The following is a 22,539-nucleotide window of genomic DNA, read 5'->3' as shown; positions in this document are numbered from 1 at the left end:
GGAGGGTAGCCTGCTGCTCAAGCATGCAAAAGTATAAGCAGGAGTGTTTTTCGGTATTTAAGATAGATATTATGCTACGTGTTGCAGACTCGTGGTAGAGGTATTTCCGATTATCTTTTTTCTTCAGATCTTGCCAGTGGAAATGTTCAGCGACACTCAGTGCGTCGATAAGGATGGGAGTAGATGTAACAAGGGTACGCTTTCAGATTCTACGAGTCTCTCATCTACTCGCAAATAACTCTTTCCTCAATCAGACCGTGGAAGCCTAGAGAAACCACCCTCTGCCCGACCCCCACCGTAGCTCCTCTCCCGCATCAATGTCATTGACCAGCCAGATCCTCGAAGGCCCCTTGGCCTCCATAAAGTTTCCGTCCCAGCGGCCTTGAAAGGTCTTCCCTCACCCCCTCATAATCCCAACTTGGATCCCCAAACATCTGCCCATATTCCAGAGTATAGAGCCAGCACTTCTGTGCCTTGCTGTATTTCATATCTCTAATCAGATATGCCAGGCCAGTAAACATTTCAACCCGGTCACCAGCCTGGAAAGGGTGATCCGATCGACTCCGTTGTTCGCGGAACCGTCGCTGTCAATATTCCAAGTCATTCAAGAATGTGTAGATCCAGCGTAGTTGAGGAGGGACCTTGTCGTTAGACCATCGCCTCTACTGTTATAGCTCCGCAGAATAAGTTAAGGATTCATCCTAGCGAGGAGACTGCTGGAAAACGCTTTGCGCAGAGATCTCCGCTCGTCAATTGAAACACTGTCTACATTCATGGCTTCAGAATCCCCAAGATAGATATAGAAGTACTTAATATGGGCAGGAAGGACCGAGAACAAGAACATTTCTTGTGGCAGACATTGAAAAGGTATCTAATTGGTGAGTTTGGTGATACGACTCATCAGGAAGACTGCCCCCGCCGAAACAAGAGGAGGGCGGTGGCAAGGCAGTACCCGGATTTGCCACTGAACGGATGTAACACGGAATGGATGGGTATTTGTCCGCCCTACATTCGGAAGCCTGCACGTTCACCGCTCTAATAACCGTGAAGCGTACATGACTACGATCGAAACCAGCGTCTGATCGGAGTCAATTGTGGCTAAGGGTAACTTTTCTTCGAGACAGTGGAATCTAGTACACGCTAAGAGAAGATGTGCCTTACAGCCCAAAAGCTTTTGTTCTACCGCTAGAAGAAGCGGCAAGCTGCATGATTCCTCCCTCATGATTTGGAAGTGATGCCATCCAGACTTTTGGAGGAATAGAGTGACTGCCAGTAGTATTGAGTTCCCTGGGCCAATTACATTTGTTCTCACCGCCTGTAGTCATATAAGGAGACTGCCAATGGATCAGTAGGGCCCAGTATACAAACCTGGCGATTTGGCTGATTTCCAAAATACTTGTGATGCATGGTTGCCGACAGCCAGGATATTCATATCCTTACTTCCTGGTGACGTGATCGGACTATGTTTGGGGCAGGGAACCGTGCTGAGCCTGATTCTGTTCATTGTAGGTTTGGCCCTGGTGATAGCCAATCATTCCAGCAGTATATTTACCAGTCGGCCCAACAACGTACCGTGATCAACCCCTTCGGCAACTGCCATTGCTTGCAGTATTCCTCACCAAACACTTTTGTCGGGATCGCACTCACAGAAATCCTTTTCATTCAATCTATCGGGACGGCGACCCATACGCCAACAGCACAACTTTCTACCGAGCGTACAGCTTCATCCCCTTCCTTTCCTTACACGTCAGATGTTGACGTTCAACTTGTCGCCCCAGCAGTCGCGCTGTTAGTATTCTGATAGAGATTCAACCATCCGGATCCCCCACAGAGCTGCGTCGCATCCCCATTACAAGGCATGGTGCAGTTATTGGGGCTAGTTCTGACAACAGTCGCGGACTTGACACCTTTGCCATCGACATCACCGCCACAGTAACATCTGCAACAACCACAACATCAGTATCCTTATCCAACAGAAGGTGTACATCTCGGCTATCAGCTGTGACTAAATACTTACTCAGAGCCAAATTCAACTCCCATATACTGATAGCCGGCGCAGTAAGCCGCGCATCTCTCAACCGTAAGCTCAGTTCCCGCCCAGCTCAAAGAGCTCAGAGTTCGCGAGGTCGACGAATCGAGCTGGCAGCCAATGTATTTGAACGTCCCGGATGACGTGACCGCCCTTGCAGAAGCTACTGGTGCAACTGAGGATGCCTTGGCGGAGAAGCCCGTAGAAATAGGCCCGGATGCAGTCCCAGTCCCAGAACCGCCTAGAGCAGTGGCGCCGTTGTCACTTGTGTCGTCACCTGTGTCGCCATCTGTGTCATTGCCAGTGTCGTCGCCAGTATCATCGCCGCTATCATCGTCACTATCGTCATCACCGTTGTCGTCACTGCCATCACTGTCATCTTCGCTGCCATCATAGTCCGGGTCGTCCAACTCCGCATCTTCGATCTGGTCTTCTGACGTAGCTGCGATTTCGGTGCCGGTCTGCTTTGCTATCGTGGCGTCTATTTGTGACCCTGCGGCATAGACATGTAGGACTAAGTCTTGGTTGTCCCCTGCGTACATAGCATGAGTCCTTCACTTTCAGAAAGAAGGCGATAGATGAGAAGGCATACCTGCAAGCTCCCAACCACCAGAAGACGTGGAGTTGGAGATACATTCTTGAACTACAATCTGACCTGCAGATGCGAGGTCCTGGTACGAAGAAGTATCGTAGGTGACGGACGCAGTCGTGACTTCGATTGGGACAAGAGCCGCCTTGCAGCCAGCTATCAACAGATTAGTCGATATTATTATCTTTCCGTTTAGCCGGGTGTGCCATGAGATGCAGCTAGAAGCTTACTGGTGGACCAAGACTGAGGAAAATTCTTCCTAGTACTATTCGACAGTCCCGTCGGCGTTGGAAACTCCGAAGGAATGAACAGATAAGAAGCATTCTCAGTCCCTAGTTTTGCTATGTTTGTGAGAAGGGTATTGCACGCTGCTTTAGTAGGAGCGCCGTAGGAAGTGATGTTGCACTGGTCAGGACTGAAGGCAAGGGCTGAAGAAAAGAGCGTGAAGGTCGCAACGAGGAGTGCGGTAGTAGAAGCCATGTATGATGTAAGTAAGAATGGAAAAGCGCTGGCTACAGTACTTTGGGAGATGCTAATCAAAGAATGTATCAAGGAAGTTCCAGCTTGGCGAGCGAGCTTGCTTCGTTAAATAAGTATGCTCTTCCTCGGTTACATTTGCTTTTCCCGACATTTCTTATCGATTTCTGACATGAACATGGAGGTGGCTTCTCAAGCGCACAAGCGACGAAACGCCGCAAGAGTGTAGCGAAATTGACCATAGTACCTTCACGCGCTGAAACCGCAATGGACCATCAGGAATCTCGGATCGCGCATATTCTCGAGTATCAAATAGCTTACGTGGCCCGTGGTGGGGAATTTCGTGCGCTCTTACCGAGGCGGAAGCTCGAGGAAGAAAGAACACTGAGAGATTCGATTCCTCTCACTCATTCGAAGAATGTACATAGATTTTGTATCAGTTACCGAGGGTCGCCTTACTTCTCTCATCAGCTCGCAGTGAAACTGACACATCTTCTAGCTAGACAAGGCCGTTTCAAAGGCCACGTGCAGATGTACAACCGTGCAAGCGCATCGCGGCACTCCACATAAGCGCTTTCTCATGGCACAGTATACCCGCCGCAAATCAGATTGCTCCAAATTTTATTAAGATTTGAGGAGAGCATTGGAGTGTGCACGCGCTTCAAGTGTGCTCCGCTCCGGTAGCAGAAAGCATTTGCTTTGTTCGTGAATTGTGTAAGCGATTGTGGTTTTCCTTCTTAGGATCCTCTATTTAGTCGAAGCTTCTCCCAAGTGAACTTTTGCAAGTCAAGATCCTGAATCTGTTGTCATCTATGACTTCTCCGATTGAACACCCTCAAAGCCCCGAAAGCTATCACTCGGTACAATGTCCCCAGCATAAACAGCATCGCTAGATCTAGACTGTAGTGACCCAAATTGAACCCCGTCCCCGCCGCCGCAGGATCGATCTGGTAAAGATAGCGATACGGCGTGACATTCTCCGTGAAATAAGCTTCCGACAACCATGTCCCGGGACTCGCTCTCCACAGCCACGTCATGTGCCATCCTCCGACGGTGTGCAGACTCGGTCTGACGCCACTGATTATGGCTACCACTAGACTAGTCATGGTTGCAATCAACGGTCCATCTTCTCGCCTTGTCACCATAGAGACGCATGACGAGAGGCCATAGATGCAGTAGAAGTAGAGCAGATTGGCAATGAATGCTGCGCCCCAGGACATTCTTGGTGTTGAGAGATACATAAAAGGCATCGTGAAGTGTAGGCTAGATAAAATCATTCTGGGCAGTGTGGAGAGGACTTTGCCGATGTAGTATGCAAAGCGATTATGGCCTGAGGAGGCCTCGCGGGCGTACATCAGTTTCTCTTCGCCGAAGACCCTGACTCCTGGTGGGCTTGCAATGATTCCAGACGCTAGGCCGATGAGCAACGACATCTCTGGCACCGAACTGTAATCCGCCGATGACGAAAGAAGCTCGTAAGGATGATGAAAAATCCCGCGGAAGTTAATGCCATCTTCGCTCGTTTCCGCTAAACCAAGGAGGAGACCCGTGAGAGTAGCGACGCCGATTTCCGCATAGAAGCTGGACCTGAGTCTGTACTGTTGTAGGAAAGCCCTGCTAAGGCAGAAGTAGGTCTGGCGATACCATGATGCCCCTCGCATTTGAACTGTCCTGTCCAAGGCAACTATCTCGACATCGGAAGGACTGGGGCAAGGGAAGCCTGTCGCTGCTTTCATGGCGTCTTGACGATATGTCCATTGCTCGATCAAGTGTGAGACATCGGTGTCACCCAGCTTCTTGTACAGATGTCCTTGACCCGCGATGATATCCATTATGGTATCCGCTGGGTTATGGCCCTCGGGAAAATTGAAGCCGCAGTCTTCGAAGTATGCTTGGGCCTTTGCCTCTTTCCCTGAATATATCACTCTTCCCGCACCAAGTAGTAGAACGTTGTCGAGCGCTTCGAAGATCTCGTGCCGTGGCTGGTGAATAATTGTCACGACAGTGATGCCCAAGCGTGAAACAGCTTTCAATATCAACATGATAGAGGAAGCGGAAGTAGCGTCCAGACCTGATGTTGGTTCATCCAGAAATAAAGCCATCGGAGCTGCGGCAAGCTCCATGCCAATACTGACACGCTTGCGCTCCCCACCGGAGATCACTGGTGCAGCAGAACTGCCGACTCGTGAATTTTGCACATGCGGTAGTTGCAGGCATTTCAATACTAGCTCCACGTGTCTCTGGGCGTCCTTGTCGCTCCAGTCCGACGGCAATCGTATTCGGGCAGAATGCAAGATGTTTTCGCGGACGGTAAGCTCTGGCAAGACAATATCATCTTGAGGCACGTAGCCAATGACCTTCTTATATTTGGAGGAGATGCCAGTACCTCCATTGATTTTGGTGACACCTCCGGTGTGCGAATGTTTGCCCATAAGTACGTTGACAAAAGTTGATTTGCCAGCCCCGGAGGCGCCCATGATACCCCAGAAGCTTCCATTAGTGATCCCGCCTGTGACTTGAGACAGGATAGGCTGATTAGAGCCTTTCGGCTGATAGCTGAGATTTGCAAACTCAAAGGAGAGACCGATACTGGCAGCAGTTGTGCATCTTGACAGAGATTGGACCAATTGTTGGATATTGGAGTCTGATCTCTCGTCATCCACCGCGTTACTTTCATGAAACGCGAAATCGTTGTCCATGGCAGCTAGGGAACTTGTGTTGGCTCGCCTCACTCCCGATATCCTAGATTCCAAGGGGAAATTGCCATCATAGATGGGAAGATATTGTTCATTCTGGGCTCCTAAACGGGAGAAGGGGAGTACCTTCCTCAGATGTTTCGCCCTTCTGCTACGCCTCCGAGGACTTTCACGTCTCCCATTCCATTGTATCTTTGAAACCAGTATAGCAGATATGATCAACAGATCCAAGGCGATCAGCAGGATGAGAGGCAGCAATGATCTGTCTCTGTAACTGGCAGGCGGGCAGAGAGCACCGAAGCTGCATTTGGTAGGCTCATAGGCGCCAATCGAGCAAAAGTGGCCAGAGGGACATATGATCTGTTGCGTACCTCCAGGTGGGCAGTAGTTCCCTTTCTGGCAGACGACGGGCTCGTATGGTCCCATTGGAGGGGTTGTTACACCTTCAAGTCTAGCGATCTGGGCGGGAGGAGAAGGTGGACAGTAGGTTGGTGGATTACTGGCCGTGTTGTTCTGACCTGTGTTTGATGGAGCTGTCAGCATTGGTTTGAATGCTTCTCTACGTCATTGGACCGCCGCACTTACAGAGGAAGCCAAGATTGCAACCTGTCGCATTCCATTCACTAGCGTCTTGTAGGATGAGGGGTGTGGTGCCTGGCTGCCAGCAGGGACTCAAAGACTCCGTCGTAGATACTGACAGCTCTTTGTAGAGGTCTGACGACGCCTCTGTGTCATTCTTGCCCGAGCAAGTCACATCTCCGAGATCGGTGTTTTCATTTTCTGATGTGATCTCCACAAATTTCTCATTTTGTCCTTCACCTTCTATGAAGTAAGGTGTACTGAGGTCCGGAGGGTTACTGTCGGAATTGGGTAACTCTTGGAGCGATGCAGAATTGGCTCGGTTGACTGCGAAGAACCACTTCCCTGTTTGTCCCGAGTAGATGTTGGTAGTCGTATTGGCAATACATCTCCACGCCTCTGTACCCAACTCTTCTTGCAAAGCGCATCTACATCCCCCATCATCGATGAAAAGTGGGCCTGTCGGTCGAGTTTCTGTGACACCTGAAGAGAAGTTATGCGAGCCACCTTCTGCTGTCATCGCTGCTCAATAGGATTCGTGGCCGGTAGATGCATGTGAGATTTGGTTGATGTAATGAATTACAGGTGTCGACCACGGAAGAGAAGTGTGTGTTATACTTGCGAGACATCATGGCGGAGTAAAGAGGCGGGTACGTGCAGTCGAGCTAAATCTGGTATCACACAATAATTTCTCATGTGTCAATGATATTGTGCCGAGTGGCCCGTGAATTCCCCGGATAACTCTTCAAGGATTATCCCTGAACAATTCCCCTTTACTTGCCCAGTTTCCGAATATATGCTCGTCATTTGGGGATTCCCATTTACGCCTTCACGAGTTGACCGTCCACGAGAATGAATACACATCATTTTTGTATGCCAATTGTTAGACTTAGAATGTCTGAAATGTCTTATGGATGAGACGTATGGACGTGCACTCAGCCCAGTATGACTTTGCGCTTGTGATTTTGTATAACAGGTCCCAGATCACAGGAGACAGAAGTGGTGACGCCTCCATATATAGCAGTACCTTAGCATAGCTGCTCAGACTGCTCAGGCTAGCCTGTATAAACATAGCTTGCCAAGCCGTTGGTATTTTGTCGGTTTTGGTTGGGCTCAGCCTTGTCGGAGTGTCGTTCCTGACTTTTTTCATTGAGCTCTTCCTCAGATTAACAGCAGTAATAAGCCAGGAGAAGGATGCTTCTCTTCGTGTATTGAGTATGTTAATGGATTCATGGTCACTGCTGCTTACCTGCGCCTCAGTCCCCACTTGGCTGGGTCAGCTTCTGCATCCTCAGGACCGACTGCCTTCACCGACCGCTTTCACAACAACACAGAGAGAAACTAATTCTGCTACGGAAACATAAGTCTTCTGGTAGGCCAACACGCTCAATCTTTGGTATATCAAGCAAGTCACTCTGCTGAGATCTGTGTTTTTCAAGAATGAACACCTAGGAATCACTGCATCTTACACCATTACGAGAAGGCTCATTCAGCCCTGCAGACGGAAAAAAGCCTCGCGCAACGTTTCTCTCAACTGACTCAAATTTTCTGTATTATCTCTTCGCCGCACCCACGGTCCCATGTCCCAGCGCATTCCCAATCTCGTGACAAACACTCCGCAAACCTCAGCCTAGGGAACTGTCAAGCTCGGTGAGGTACTACTTTGAGCCGCATGTAATGCAACTGAAATGTCAGTGACTACAAAGGGATAGCAGTAAACAGAGAACGTCATAATCAGGTTCAAGCTGATCACTTCGAGAATAATGCCGGAGCCGGGACACTTCTTGTGCAAGGGCTCAAGACTATTGATCGAAAGCACAATCACAGCTTTTCAGACCCGCATTGAGCGTCGTTACGAGATATCAGTCTCAGAGCAAACAACGATGTGCGCGGCAACGTGCCAACTGTTTTCGGGTACGGTGGCACCGCAATTGATAAGAACGTGGATGGGAGGACGACATCATGTGATCTTCAGCAAGGCAGGGATGCAACAGCAAGAATGTGGCTCCGTTAAGATGAGACCCAAGATTGCTCAATGGACACTCAAGAGATGGTTGGTGCAGGTAGTGCGATACACCCCCTCTGGCATTGCCCTGAGACTAGAGAAGACTAGCACAATGATGCAAATCCTCAGCGATACATAGGCCAGCAACAGTGCCAAAGGAAGGACAGCAGTCCAGAAGTTCATGAACCACCGAGCTTCCGTAGGTAGGCTACTAAGACTGAGCCGTCTCTGAAACGTATTGGCACCACGATCTATGATTGGCAAAAGTAGCTGTGCGAGCGTGGTGACCAACGCCGTTACTCGCCAAAGCCTTCGCTCAAAGCTAGTCACGAAATAGTAATCCCAGGCTACACAGTGCATACCACCAGAGACTGTGCTACCTAATACCAGGCTCCCGGTCATGGGATGGGAACGTTAATTCCTGACGAGGTAATCATCGTTCGTGGTTCTTTCGCTCGCGTCCTGTTTCCCCCTCCCAATGGGTCGTCTTCTTCGGGATGATCTGCTTGATCCTAGGATGAGACGATTGTACCCTTGTGGCTGCCAGTATTTGGGGCAGAAGACTTCCAGGAAGAAGCTTACGGGCCTCTCGAACAGGGGATCAGGACTTGACGGAACCCCTTTCATCTCTGGGATCGTGGTTGGAATATTAGGCGCAACATCAACGTCTTTCGGTTGGTCCCGCACGGCGAGATACGTGAGTATAGAACAGCAGGCGAAAGCCATGGTAGCATTTTCGATTTGCGAAGAAGGCAAAGACTCTACTATGCGAGCTATCAAATCGAGCAAAAGCCAGAGACACTGAAGAATGGCTAGCCAGCGAGCAATATCTTCGGTTTTGCTCCTGTCAAGGATCTGTTCTCTCGAGATGTCGGGGACTTGCGAGAGCGCACCTGTTTCCAGAAGGCTCGCAAGTTGAAAACCATTGATGGTGCGATATTCTCTTCGTCTTAGCTAAAATCGGGAGCCTCCCATGTTAGCGAAAATAGCATTTATGGTAGTCCAGTTGTGTGCTTGCTTCGAAGATGACTTGTGCGTCGTATTCGTGTCACTTGTGTTTTGAGTTTTGGTTGAATGTGGACTTTCTGCTGCAGCACTATTTCCTTGGTCCGAGGGAATCTGAGGTTCCGCGATCATATCCCGAGAGAGATCCGTCCTCTTCTACGCATGTGTGGGGACCGGCGATGAGGCAGGCACCTGGAGCATCGCTTCGAAATCGTAATAGTCGATTCATCCAGCTCGCGGTGTCATTATTGGCCTCTTCCCTCATCGAGCGCATTGGGCGAAGAGAGGGAGAAAATTGAGCCAGCACACTAGAAGTCTGCCTCCATTCGCGATTCCCAATCAGTGCGGCAAGAGCAAATTTCTTGTGCCCAAGCGAAATCGTTTTGACTCCGGTATCGCGTAATCGCTCCAGGACCATGTAGGCCATCAAGCGCTCTTCCGGGCATGGGCGAGCATGAATTCCGGAAACATGATGGTGAAGAACATCAAGTTGAGCTTGGGAAAGAATTTGGTTGTGGTTGAATCTTTGACTGCTGGCACGTTCAAATGTAAAATGGTCCATGTCGAAGCAACGACGGCGACCAAACAGCTGGACAGGATGTCATAAATTCCACGCAACTGAGGGCTTGCTATCCAGCCTTGTAAGACCATAGAGTAGGAGTTGTGGAATTCGATATGGGCCCCAGTTTCAGGTGGTCTCAGTGTTAGCCGCTGTTGGGAAAGAGGCACGGATACGAGTATGAGGTGACGCTGAATGCTGACTCGATGAGCTAAGTATGTAAGCTAGTGTCGGCCCGACGCCACTAAATAAGGTACGGAGTAGCGGCTTTACCGTACTCGCCTTACTTGTAGTGCTTGACTAAGGTACCTAAAGTAAAGACACGAGCGAAACAAGGTCCAAGGTTTCATACAGGTAAGACAGAAGCAAAGAATTAGGGTCGTAAGATTCCGCTGCTCTGACTCTTACAACGATAAAATTCAATCCTCTGTAGAGATGACAGATACGACATGGGTGATCTCGGACACTAAGCCAATCCAACTGTTACCTTAGCTTACCTTACCTTAGCTTACTTTCCTCCCGTCATTACCGTTGCATGTAACTGTAACCCTACTATCTCTCTACTTTGTCTGACGGACGAATCGTTGATTTTTTAGCCAAACAATCCTTACGCCGCTTGTCGTGTGGGCCCGCCGAGACCCCGCACAAGACGCCAATCGCAATGCAGCTAAAATTATTCCCTTCCAACGCAAGATTGATTTTCCCTCCTTCAAAGTATCTCGACGGTCATATACTTCTATCCACTTTGCTATCTCCATGCCCGCAACACATAGTGCACAGACATGGAAACGAACCCGCGTTATGGCCAACGCCTGATAGCCTCGAGGATTGAAGAGCTTGCGCAACATGAACCAAAGAGAGTCTGGCTGTCCATACCGTCTTCTCGTCCTAGCGATGGATTCAAGGATGTCACATGGGAGACGGGCGCAAACGCCATTGACCGCGCTGCCTGGTGGATTGAGTCCACGCTGGGAAAGGGGGACGGGCAGTCCACGGTCGCATACATTGGACCCCAAGATATGCGATACCTGATCCTGCTGGTAGCTGCTATCAAGGCTGGTTACATAGTAAGTGCAGTTCCCGAATGGATCAGCTCCGTCTAAAACTAAACGTCCTTGGTTTCGATAGCTATTTCTCACATCCCCGCGGAACAGTATTGAGGACCACGTTCACCTGTTCAAAGAAACCAATTGCCAGATCATTCTTCACGCATCAACAACCACCATTGACGAAATACTGCATCGCTTCCCCATGCACGCGGCTACTGTTCCTGAAATAGATGTATGGCTTGATGCGGTCCCAGTACCGAAATACTTGTACAATGTCAAGTACGAAGAGGTAGCCGAGATGCCATACGTGATCTTCCACACATCGAGCTCCACTGGCCGACCAAAGCCAATCTATCTACCTCACAGTACGGCAGGCCAACCCGATAACGCTCAATTGATTCCCTCTCGAGACGGTCGTCGAACGATGTTCGCACATTTGAAGCATAATTGTCAAAGATTGCTATGCCCCTTTCCACTCTTTCATGCAGCGGGCGTGGGGAACTGTCTGGCCGCTGCGGCATACCTGCCTTTGACAGTGGTTCTTGCGCCTGCCGACAGAATTCCCAACGCAGGTCTCATCGACGAACTTTTAGACCATGGCAACGTTGATATGGCACTGTTGCCTCCTTCGTTGCTAGAAGATATGAGCCAGTCGCAAGCATCCCTGGAAAGGCTCGGTAAACTTGAAGGAGTATTGTACGGAGGCGGTAAGTAACCAAAGGTTCCTTGATATGACCAGTCTTACTTACCGCAGATCTGTCTAACCCACATGTTCAATAGGACCCATCTCGGATGAACCAGGAGAAAGACTCTCTAAAAGGGTCACATTACACAATTGGCTTGGTAGTACCGAGACGGGCACAGTCCATTCTTACGTTACAGATAGAGACGCTTGGAAATACTTCTACTTCGATCCAGTACACAACGGTATCGAATGGAGACCCACGCCCGAGGATGACGTATATGAAATGGTCATTGTCCGGGATCCCAAACTTGAGCGATTCCAATTCGTTTTCAAGGTGTTCCCTCAACTACAGGAATTCTCTCCAAAAGACCTGTACAAGAAGCATCCAACCAAACCACATCATTGGCGGCACATAGGCAGGGTAGACGATATCCTCGTTTTCAGTAATGGAGAGAAGCTCATGCCACGAGTTACCGAGGACCTTCTCTCGGCCCATCCAGCCGTTCGATCTGCGCTCATTGTTGGACATGGCCGCTTCAATGCTGCAGCAATCTTGGAGCCGAACGAGATACCCAAGAGTCGACAGGGTGTAGAGAGCCTTTTAGACGATGTATGGAAGACTGTTATGGAATCCAACAAGACGGCACCTACCCACGGCATGCTTTCGAAATCTCATCTGATGATTGTCAGCCCTGACAAGCCGTTCCTGCGAGCCGGCAAAGGTAATCTTCTCACCGCACCTGACGGCCCAAGTACTAAAGTCGCGCCGCAGGGACTATACGGCGTGGAGCAACGATAGATGAGTACGCTGAAGAGATCAACAAACTGTACGCAGAAGCAGAAAGCGGTGCGGGGGATATCTCCGTAAAAATCTCAGTTCATAATTACCCCGCATTGGTTGATTCCCTCAGACTGGCAATCCTTCAAATCTCAGACCTCCGTCTTGGGCCAAATGACGACTTCTTCAACGCCGGCATGAACTCCCTTCACGTTCTCAATCTCAGTGCAGTAATCCGAAGAGGTTTGTCGGAAGACAAGCCGCAATCCGATCAGAGCGACATCACACCAAAATTGATCTATGCAAATCCAAGCCTTAATCTGCTTTCCACAGTTATCCTCCAGTCCTTCAACGTCAAGCTGCAGAATGGACACGCCGGAACAGACAGCCATGAGCGAGTGTTCCAAGGCTTGGTGGACAAGTATACGACCCCGGCGATAATCTCGCCAAGTCACGCATCAGAGACCACTCACAAAGGCCTTACTGTTCTTCTCACCGGCAGCACGGGTTCCTTGGGTTCTTACATTATGGATCTACTCCTAGCAGACTCAAGGGTTTCCAAAGTCTATTCCCTGAACCGAGGCCTGGACAGTGAAGCGAGACAGAGCAGGTCCAATATCACCAAAGGACTATCGACCAACTTTGATAAAGCAACGTTCCTTGCCGCAAACCTAGCCAATCAATTTCTCGGCCTCAAAGAAAATGTTTATCAAGAAATGCTAGGTAGCGTGGATCAAATAATCCGTGAGTCCTAGGTCTCCAATCTCATTACACAAACAAATCTGCCATCCATGCCCTCCGTTGCTAATTTTCTTTCTCGAGTGAACGCTAACATTTTTCTGGAGACAACCAATGGCAAGTCGACTTTAACCTTTCCCTCCTCTCCTTCGAGCCTCAAATCGCCGGCGTTCGCAACCTCTGTGAATTCGCCGCCTCAACATCCTCCCACGCCCCTCTCGTCTTCACCTCCAGCGTCGCAACGGTCTATAACTGGCCCTCCACCAACACCAGCAACACCCTCGTCCCAGAATCCTCCCACGCCAACGACCTCTCCCTCTGCACCCCTGGCTACGGTTCCAGCAAACTAGCTGCTCACAAGATCCTCGAATACGCTGCCCAGCAGTGGGACGTAAACGTCGCTATTTTACGCGTCGGCCAAATCGCAGGCCCAGTCACTGATGGGGAGCGCGGGATGTGGAGTAAGCAAGAATGGCTACCTTCGGTCCTTGCGAGTTCGAAACACCTCGGTATGCTGCCCGACGATGTGGGTGGGATCATCGACTGGGTTCCTGTCGATCACTGCGCGCGCGTGGTGCTCGAGCTAGCGGAGCATACTCTCCATGCTGTAAACCCCGACGCTGAGGGTAAGGGAGGACACGTGGCGTACTACCACGTCGTGAATCCGCACGACGCTACCTGGCCGGACTTACTTCCTGTTGTGCAAGAATACTCCGCCAATCAACTGCGCGTTGTCTCGTTGGCCGAGTGGGTGCAGGCGCTCGAACAGAGCACCACGGGGGATTCCGGTGCCGACGATAAAAATCCGGCCGTGAAACTTCTAGGCTGGCTCGCAGATCTCGTGCGCCAACGTGCCTCGGGCCGCGACAATGTCAAGCTTGACACCAAAGAGACAAGCAAGTGGAGCAAAAGGATGAGGGAACTCGAGCCCGTGAACAGGCAATGGATGGATTTATGGCTAAGACAGTGGCGATTTTAGATTACATATAGTTGTTTGCTACTCACAAGAGAATGGAGCGAAGGTCATGCATGCATAGAGAGGTTCCACAATCCCCATAGGCCAACAGGACAGAGCTCTATATCTTTTCATTTCGCACATGGTGGTGGCTGTCAACCAAAAGTCTTGCACTTTCTATCAAAGAATCTTGAATAAAGAAAACTAAACGCACCAAAAACAATTCCATTGCAGGTAAAACGGGAATCATGTATGATAATATCACGACAAAAAGCATCCCTTTCTGACAACGTGCCTGCATGAGAGGACTCCAACAACATTGTCCAAGTATATAAACCTCTACTTCAACTCCAATTCTTGGCATTGCGGGCACACCGAATCATTTTTGACTAGGGGCTGATCGACGCAATACTTTGTGACAGAGCTAAACGTACTCCCTCCCTTCGAGGATCTTCGTCTACACGCACCGACCCTTGCACTCTTCTGGCGCGCCAGATCTCAAACAGACACGTCCTCTCTTGGTTTAACAGTATGTAAGCTTACATGGGACGCACGTTGCGAGAAGACATGTGTTGCGGTATTGGACTGGCGCAGAAAAGGTCTCTCAATGAACAGTGCGATTCTACGCGGAAGCTGCCGGGGTTTATCAAGTCTCAGGGGTGCACATGTAGCATGAAGTTGTGTGGGTCTAGCTCTATCCTTATCAGAGTTACACGTAGCCGCCTTGCAGCGTTGACCGAAACTACTCTCAGAAGTTTGCTTCTATCCGCAGGGTGGTCAACTTTCCGAGATGCTTCACTGAATGTGCCGCCAAAAGCAAACAACGAGCCCGAGGTCTGGAGTCAAAGCCTGTCAGAGAACCCCAGATGCCCAGCGGGAGACAATACCGTAAGGCCGTTCAAGTGTAAGAAAAGCGTTATCGCAGGGTAAGTGGACATATTCATGTTGCCGCTATCGCTATGAATCAAGTAGAAGAGAATGTTTCGGCCGTCTAAAGCCATGTCTTGCCTTACATCATAGGCTTCATTTGGAGGCATCGTCTCTCACTGGGTACATGTTGCTGAGAAACGGGTGGGAGTTCTGAAGCGCCACAAGATCGTAGTCCTGAGGTTCGAGTCTGTCCCAACCCTTTTCCTTTACGATCCCCCTCGCCTCGTCAAACGATACCAACAATCCTTCATCGTGAGTTTGCGTACAGCTCGGATGTGCCGGAACCCACGAAGGTGGCGGCTTGTCATAGTCGTTCTTGTAGATACGAAGCGGTGCTTCCCCTTTCCTAACCCAGGTGTTCTCAAGGTGGGCGTTTGGTTCTTGGGTGAACGGAAGGGGGTTTTCTGCGCCAGAAAGCTGACCGGCCTCTTTTGGTTTGCTCAGAGTCGAGAAACATGCGATTTGGTGCGAAGAGAGTTGGTAGCAATAGAAGACCTCTGGTGGATGCAAAAAGGCGTTGTTGATCTAGTCTCAATTAGCATAGATTCTGCAAGGAGCTGCGGTATCGCATGAGGTCCGGCGGTGTAAGCCAACCTCCCGGCCTGATTCTCCACGGTCAAACAACAACACACCGCCGAAGAGCTGGGTTTCGGCCCAATAGCCCACCACGTTCAATAAGCCGAATGGGTATCTCTCGAATTCTTTGTACTTTGTGTGGTAAAAATCGACGTAGAATTGATCTGTCTCAAAAAATAGAAGATCCTGTTGGGCTGATGGTGACTCTTGGGGCTTAAGTACTGTTTCTGGATGGAAGGATGCATATATCATTCCAGCTAGTGCATTCAGTGAAGCTGCTGTTATCTCCAGCAGGCGCAGGTCGTGTTCAGGGCTACCCAGCGGTGCATTTTGGTAATTTTGGGCTAGCTATCCCCGAGTCAGCGCCTGCGTAAACGCCTGTTAGATGGGAGGTTGGACACACCTGCACGTCGATCTTCAAAGCTTGCGGTGTAAAGACTGTTCTGATTTCTTCGTATAGCTGCATGGCCCCATCACTGGGGGTTGGATGATCGCTGACAATGATAGTTTCGTTTGGGAATCCACGGGTGTTTGGGTCTACATGGGACTGCCAAGTGGCTCTCCCATCGATGATCTGAGCATACGTGTCTTGAGCATTCGGTGAGGCTAGAATAGACGCTAGAGTAGTCTCCAGCTGTTTCAACCTGTCGATACTGAGATTGGCAAGCTCAGCAAATCTTGGAGTTTCCGTAACTTGCGAAAACATGTTGTTTCCGTTGTGACTCTCACGGCTTGGAGAAGAGAACTAGATGAGGCTGGAAGGAAAGAGAAAAAGAGGGAGGAAAACGGAAGTTCAGGTGTCACGAAGTAGACGAGAATAAGTCTTGGCAATTCCTTGACAACACGTCATCTTTAATTACATAAGCTGTTTCTATCCGTGCAAACTGAGTGCTCGCTCACGCTTACTCGTCAATGGAGGCGTTTTTTGCAATCCCTTCACGAGAGTGGAAACAACGCTTCCTTTCGCAGCTCTTTTTGACCAGCTGGACGCCTGGACATGATCACCGAAAGTTGCCGCTGGGACTAGAAAGCACCCAGTACTTTGGTTGATCCTGATTTCTCAGCGCTTCCAAACCCAACATTCCGCACGCACGACTACACGTTTCCCGTATAGTTGTGAGGGGCTTGGCTCCATTATTCACTAGATAGCAGGGAAGCGAGCTAGAATGTCACCCAGGACGTTGTGCACGTGATGCTTATGCGAGCAATCTTTTGGCTGCATATTCTGTATTCTGCGGCGTAGCCCGTGAAACGCAAGTGCGAGATGCGGCTGCAGGGTCGGAAGTTATCATGCAATGAGAGCCTCGCCCGCGTTTGCAAATGCTCCGGAATGTGCAGTATGCTGAATCTAGTCCACTAACGAAGGGGCAACCTGCTAAATCATGTGGCAGTCCTAAGCTCCTAGTATTTCGGTGTTGACACAATCTTTGTCTATCATGTCCAATGCTTCCATTGTCATTGCATGGATCCAGCTCATCTAGAGCTTTCGACAAGGGGATGGCCTGCTCCTCGTAGACCAAGGTTGCCAATTTTTGAAATCGTGTAACTACGACTGCAATTTCTCTTTGACAGTGTACTGTTGTACCTATCAAGCTCAATGGGTTTTGCCACTCCACCACCGACCCAAAAAGCTGCAAAGTCTACGTCTGACTCAAAGTTCCTTTATTGGTGCTTTCGACCTGGTGCGCTGAACCAGACCAATCCTGCAATTTGAACCGTGGGGATGAGACCTCATCTATATCAGTATGTCGATCTCTGGACACATGATGCCCTGCAGAAATAATCACTTCAGGGGCAAAAGTTGAGCAAGCTTTCCAATTCGTCACTATCATCCGAGCTCTGCTCAACACTCTCTACTCGGTAAATTGTGTTATTAGGTTATGCTAAATATAAATGTGGCCTCTTTTCCTCTTCTTGATACACCAACATTCAGGCTCATCCTTTATTAACCAACATTCACTCTTCACCCAGCACGAGACTAACATGGCACAGAATTTGGTTCCTTTCCTTATTGTCCACCGGGATCCCCACGGAGCGCCAGACTTCGTCTATCCACCGGAGACGAACATGGCTTCTTGTGTCATAGCATCCATAAACGTCTGTCGAGGTATGTTGCGTACTGCGAGGATTCGGGCTGTTCTGGTGTCTCTCGTCCGAGAATTCAATCGGTCCCAACCGAGACCTTGGTACGATGATCCTCGGCAGGGATTCAAATCCCTAGAAGATGTTACCCTCACTTTCATCAATAGCATACTCATGGTTTTCCCAACTGTCTACATTGATGACTCCATCGGTTCCCCGAGTTGCCTCGGCGCTCACCCTAGACGCGAATGGAGAAATTTCTTTCACCCTCGCGAACAGAGCATTCTCTTGAATGGACCCGTACGTGACAGGCTCTAGAAACTGTATGGTCAAGCAAAGCTGACCATGACTTAGAGAGTTCGCGATATGGGTACGGCAGCCATCATCGCAGCCCGGACTGGCAACCCAAGCGACCATGCAAATAAACGTTTCCGAACCTTCATCTTCATGTTCGCCAACACCTTTTTTCATGAGATGGCCCATATGCTTGTGACTTTTCTCACCCAGGATCTAACATTGACTCCACCTAACATCGGACCACGCATTAGCGGATACTCGAACGGAGGCATCGGCGAGGCCGGCCGATGGCTGGAGACAACCGCTTTCGGTGGTACACTGGAATACTATCGTGATCACTCCGATGATGGCGGCCAGGTACTTTTAATGATTTGTCTTTGCGGTTCTACACCTATTGTTCTAATATGTGAGCTGATGTATGTTCTAGCCCGGCATCCCTCATATCCTCACAGAAGGCGGTGTCCGACGAATCTCGCAGCATTCAATTGATGACATCGTTAGCTACTGTGAGCTATCTCCCCTCCGTGCAGTACTTCCTTATTAAGCAAGGGTAACCATCAGATTTCCATTTTCCTTATCATCTCGAGGGTCCTCTAGTCGATCGTGACTCCATGGAAAGGATAGGCGACCACTACCCCCCAGTGAATCTCACGGATCCAATGAGATGGATCGTTATGGACGAATACCGAAGACATTGTCAGAAAGTGGACGTCGGCCCCCAGTCTGCTCTCGCTCAGCTTCCGTTCCAACCGGGCCTTCGTGCCCAGGCTGCATGAGAGGCAAACGCCAGAAGGCAGCGCTGGTATGACGAAACGAAACGGACACAAGGGAGATAGGGAAGGAAAACGGGTGGTTTCTGTGTGTCTATTTTGAAGCGTGCTTTCAGTGTGGATGCTTGCGAGCATTTACGGGACAGTAACTCCGAATCTTCTGTCAAATAATCTGCAGATACTCGAATTACACTTCACGAGCCCGTCTGGGAAGCTATGAACAGATGGAATTTCCAAAATCTCAAGTCCCAGTGTGGCATGGTTGTTAAAGACTCTTCCCTCTTTTCAGGCAGCCTTGCCACGGCTACCCAGCGACGCATCTCGACACCTCTGCGCTAGCTACTTCGAAGTCAGCACGTAAACGGTAATCTGCGGAGGCAGAACGCCAACAAATCTATATGTCGATCTTCAAGACTTACGCGGTGAAGACTTTCCAGAACTCCTCGTGATAGTGTGTAGCCCCATCACTGGGGTTCAAATGATCGCTAACATCAGCAACCTTCGTTGGGAGTTTCCGAAGGGGGTCTACATAAGATCTTTCCCTATCAATAATCTGAGCATAGGTGACCCAGGTGATCGGCAACGCCAGAATTGACTTGAAAACTGTCTCCAGCTGTTGCAGTTTTTCGGCACTGAGATCGGCAAGACCTTCGAACCTAGTCAGCTCGTTGACATGCGAACCCATGGTATTCTATCATGTGGGCGAAAACAAAACGTATGGTGAGATGTGTAGGACGAAGGAGAAGAAGAAGAGAGAAAGGTGGAGCGAGGCATAGAATTACATACGGCGAGGACGAGGCTTGGTTTTTCTTTCCAGCGCGTCATCTTATTATATGCGAAATGCCAGTAACAGATTCTAGAGATTAGCAATCATAACGCACGGTCCCTATAGACGCCGAGACACGCCCCTAAATTTCGTCAAACACTTGTCGACTACTCCCTAAACTTCATCGAACATTTGTCAACTACCCCTCAACCATCATCGAAAATCTTTCGGCTACTCCCTAATCTTCATCAAACATTTGTCGACAAATTCATAAATTCTATCAACTATTCGTCGACTACTCTTTAACCCTCATCAAACACTTGTCGACTACTCCCTGACCGGCTGCCTGCGTATGATCTTCCCCTGCCGCTGACCCCCGAAGACTTTATACACCTTCAGCATCCTGGGCTTTTCCTGACTCCGCAATCACCACCACTGCATCTATCCGAAACGTTTCTTCACTCTGCCTTAGAGAAGTGTTATGAGATTCTGGCTGGCGGGTTTGAAACAGGCTTAGCTTCGCTGATCCCTTCGTAGGGTGAAGCGGCAACTGGATCGCTGAGGACAACAGGCCCATCCTTATCCTAAACGCTGCCGCCTAGCCCCGAGAGGCGCAGAAAATTTTCTTGTCTGCCGAATCAATGTTTCGAGTGTCGTCCGCTGTCTCATGCTGCGAAGTTTCGGGAAGCTGCGACTTGTTTGAGTCTGTCCCCCAAGTACCAGAGAAGCTGCCAGAGAAGTGACCCTCTTGAGCGCCTCGTCTTTTGATGGCAACACAAGCGATTGGTATCATGCCCGTTGTCATCATATGAGTCCGGCTCAGACCGAGCTTTTGGCAAGGAGAGTAGCTGCTCTTAGTCGGCGGTTTCCATCTCGTTTCGGATTCATGAAGCTCCGACCGCAGCTGGTTTTGGCGGCACGTCTGCCATGCTCTGTAAATTCAACCGCCCGGTCCCAAAACCTGCGAAGTCACAGGGCTAATATCTGACTCAATACCCCTTAGTAGGTGCTTTCAAACCGAAAGGCGGACTAGAAACAAGTCCGCGATCTTGGCCCTATGGGATGAGACCTCATCCACACCAGACTGTCGACTTAAGTGAAGAAGCTTCAGGGGAAAGTTCTTGGTTTCAAATGCCTTTCGTCGCCATTGTCCAGGTCTGGCCCATCACTTCGCCTCAGGGTCTCCTACGCGCTAAGACCGTCTCCCCCATCACCATGACGCCCAGTCCACACCACACTGTCGATTTGATACAAAAAGTCTTCACAATGGACTGTTTCGAAGGAAGTGACGCCCACCTCCAACGCCCCAGTCTGGCACATTGATATGTTTCCACGCAAGAATGTTTGAGGCTGACAGGATGAATTGTTTTACAAGGCGCCGCCGCGAGCTTTACAAAGCATTGAGTAGGGCCTCTCCCGAGTATATGTTCCCCTCTCTCCTCTATCTGTTATTCTCCATACTGGCTCCCTCTCTCCTCTCTGTTATCCTTCAGACTCAAAGTTATCTCTATCTGCTACGTATTGTTATTTACCTACTCCTGAATCACCTCGAGACCAAATGGCCGACCGGGATCCTGTTCTTGAGGAGGTGTCGAACGCTGCTGACTTCCTCGTTTACCCCCTGAGTGATCAGGCAGTACCACAAGCCCCATACGACCCGGAAGAAGGCATAGTTACCTGTGTGGTTCACGCCATCAATGTATGCCGAGGAATGCTGGCCCACGAACACGTTCGGTCTGCTTTCATAGAGCTCGTCAGACAATACTGCCAAACGACAGAGAGAGTCTGGTTCCTTCAAGGTCCGATGACCGAGGAGAAACTGGAGGAGATGACGGATACCTTCCTCAAAAAAGTCCTTGATAAGTTCCCATTGATATTTCTCGACCACAGCTTGTACAACCCGGACTCTTTGTCAACCCATTGTAGACACGCATGGGATGGGGAGTTTAAAACCTCGGACCAGGCCATCGTACTCAATGGACAGGTAAGTAGATGTCCAGCTAGAGTTCAGGAAGTCGTTGCTTGGGCAAGCTGACCGTACTCTAGAACCTGGCCCAAATGTTCACCTTAAGAGTCATCGCAGACCCAAGCGATCCGAACGATTTCGCGAGCAGGGATTACAGAAACTACTTGTTCATAACCGCAACCTCCATCTTCCACGAGATCGGTCATGTCTTTTTCACGTATCTTCTGAAAGGTGTAGAGGGTACTGATACTCCACCCCAGACGAAGGCCTACGTGGTTGGACACGAGAAAAAGACCGAAGGCGAATCTGGCAGCAGCCTGGAACAAATGGTTTTCGGCGGTGTCGTGTACCTTTACCGCGACCGCGACCGCCAGACTCCCGTTGATGCCGTACGTGCAGATATCGTCGTTCTGGTCCAAGGCCAGTCTTTTGGGACCCTAGCTGATGTATGCCCTAGTGCGGCACGCCTTTCCTACTCACTGAGACCGGCTGGTATCAAATCTCGCAGGACACAATCGAAAACACTATCAAATGCAGTAAGTCTTGTTCAGGCCGGCTCTCTCTCGCACCCTCTAGTAATAACGCCTTTCTATCAGATTTTACATTCCCCTTTGGTCACAGCGACATTGCAGAGGATCACACCACACTGAAGTCAAAGGGACACGATATGCCTGATTATCCTGGCTTGGACCCACAAGCACACAGCGAGTGGCCAAACGTCAAGGTTGACTATTAGCCTAGTCTTCATCGTGCCCCATGCGGTTCGACTCTTTATGCCCAGGCGGCAGGAGAGGAGGAAAGCTAGACCGGAGGACCAGAGGGAAGCAATGAAAGAAAAAGGCATCATACACACACAGCGGTTTCAATGGGACCATCTGGCATGGCAGGGTGGCGAGCATACACGGGCTGGATTTCTTTGGATCTTGTTCTCAAACAGCATGCGCAGGATAGATTTCTTTGGTGCTTTTGTCGAACAGCATGCGCAGGATAGATTTCTTTGGTGCTTTT

General features: G+C 49.8%; 7 protein-coding genes across 7 annotated transcripts; 3 read left to right on the top strand and 4 right to left on the bottom strand.

The window, feature by feature from the left end:
• Positions 1 to 1,761: 1,761 nt before the first annotated feature.
• Positions 1,762 to 3,098, bottom strand: HO133_004898 (uncharacterized protein; the record flags this gene model as incomplete). Its single annotated transcript, XM_037295810.1, has 4 exons — positions 1,762 to 1,939; positions 2,018 to 2,561; positions 2,622 to 2,774; positions 2,849 to 3,098. 4 exons carry the CDS (start codon positions 3,096 to 3,098, stop codon positions 1,762 to 1,764), a joined length of 1,125 nt encoding a protein of 374 aa, XP_037157811.1.
• An 803-nt stretch (positions 3,099 to 3,901) lies between these two features.
• Positions 3,902 to 6,890, bottom strand: HO133_004897 (uncharacterized protein; the record flags this gene model as incomplete). Its single annotated transcript, XM_037295809.1, has 2 exons — positions 3,902 to 6,309; positions 6,377 to 6,890. 2 exons carry the CDS (start codon positions 6,888 to 6,890, stop codon positions 3,902 to 3,904), a joined length of 2,922 nt encoding a protein of 973 aa, XP_037157810.1.
• Positions 6,891 to 10,721: 3,831 nt separating this feature from the next.
• On the top strand, positions 10,722 to 14,168 carry HO133_004896 (uncharacterized protein; the record flags this gene model as incomplete). The annotated part of the gene is made up of 5 exons (XM_037295808.1): positions 10,722 to 11,006; positions 11,068 to 11,695; positions 11,769 to 12,395; positions 12,446 to 13,195; positions 13,297 to 14,168. 5 exons carry the CDS (start codon positions 10,722 to 10,724, stop codon positions 14,166 to 14,168), a joined length of 3,162 nt encoding a protein of 1,053 aa, XP_037157809.1.
• A 999-nt stretch (positions 14,169 to 15,167) lies between these two features.
• Positions 15,168 to 16,356, bottom strand: HO133_004895 (uncharacterized protein; the record flags this gene model as incomplete). The annotated part of the gene is made up of 3 exons (XM_037295807.1): positions 15,168 to 15,599; positions 15,669 to 15,998; positions 16,054 to 16,356. The coding sequence occupies 3 exons, from the start codon at positions 16,354 to 16,356 to the stop codon at positions 15,168 to 15,170; spliced, it is 1,065 nt and encodes a 354-aa protein (XP_037157808.1).
• Positions 16,357 to 17,759: 1,403 nt separating this feature from the next.
• HO133_004894 (uncharacterized protein) lies at positions 17,760 to 18,805 on the top strand (the record flags this gene model as incomplete). Its single annotated transcript, XM_037295806.1, has 4 exons — positions 17,760 to 18,032; positions 18,087 to 18,386; positions 18,457 to 18,535; positions 18,654 to 18,805. The coding sequence occupies 4 exons, from the start codon at positions 17,760 to 17,762 to the stop codon at positions 18,803 to 18,805; spliced, it is 804 nt and encodes a 267-aa protein (XP_037157807.1).
• Positions 18,806 to 18,986: 181 nt separating this feature from the next.
• HO133_004893 (uncharacterized protein) lies at positions 18,987 to 19,484 on the bottom strand (the record flags this gene model as incomplete). The annotated part of the gene is made up of 2 exons (XM_037295805.1): positions 18,987 to 19,005; positions 19,219 to 19,484. 2 exons carry the CDS (start codon positions 19,482 to 19,484, stop codon positions 18,987 to 18,989), a joined length of 285 nt encoding a protein of 94 aa, XP_037157806.1.
• Positions 19,485 to 21,123: 1,639 nt separating this feature from the next.
• Positions 21,124 to 22,267, top strand: HO133_004892 (uncharacterized protein; the record flags this gene model as incomplete). The annotated part of the gene is given in 4 exon segments (XM_037295804.1): positions 21,124 to 21,549; positions 21,612 to 21,977; positions 21,989 to 22,067; positions 22,083 to 22,267. 4 exon segments carry the CDS (start codon positions 21,124 to 21,126, stop codon positions 22,265 to 22,267), a joined length of 1,056 nt encoding a protein of 351 aa, XP_037157805.1.
• Positions 22,268 to 22,539: the final 272 nt, after the last annotated feature.

The sequence above is a fragment of the Letharia lupina genome (genome assembly GCF_014066315.1).
Source record: "Letharia lupina isolate WasteWater1 chromosome Unknown contig_2, whole genome shotgun sequence".
In the NCBI taxonomy this organism is placed as follows: Eukaryota; Fungi; Ascomycota; class Lecanoromycetes; order Lecanorales; family Parmeliaceae; genus Letharia; species Letharia lupina.
The sequence above is the reverse complement of the archived record's forward strand: the minus strand, read 5'-3'. Positions and strand labels throughout refer to the sequence as shown.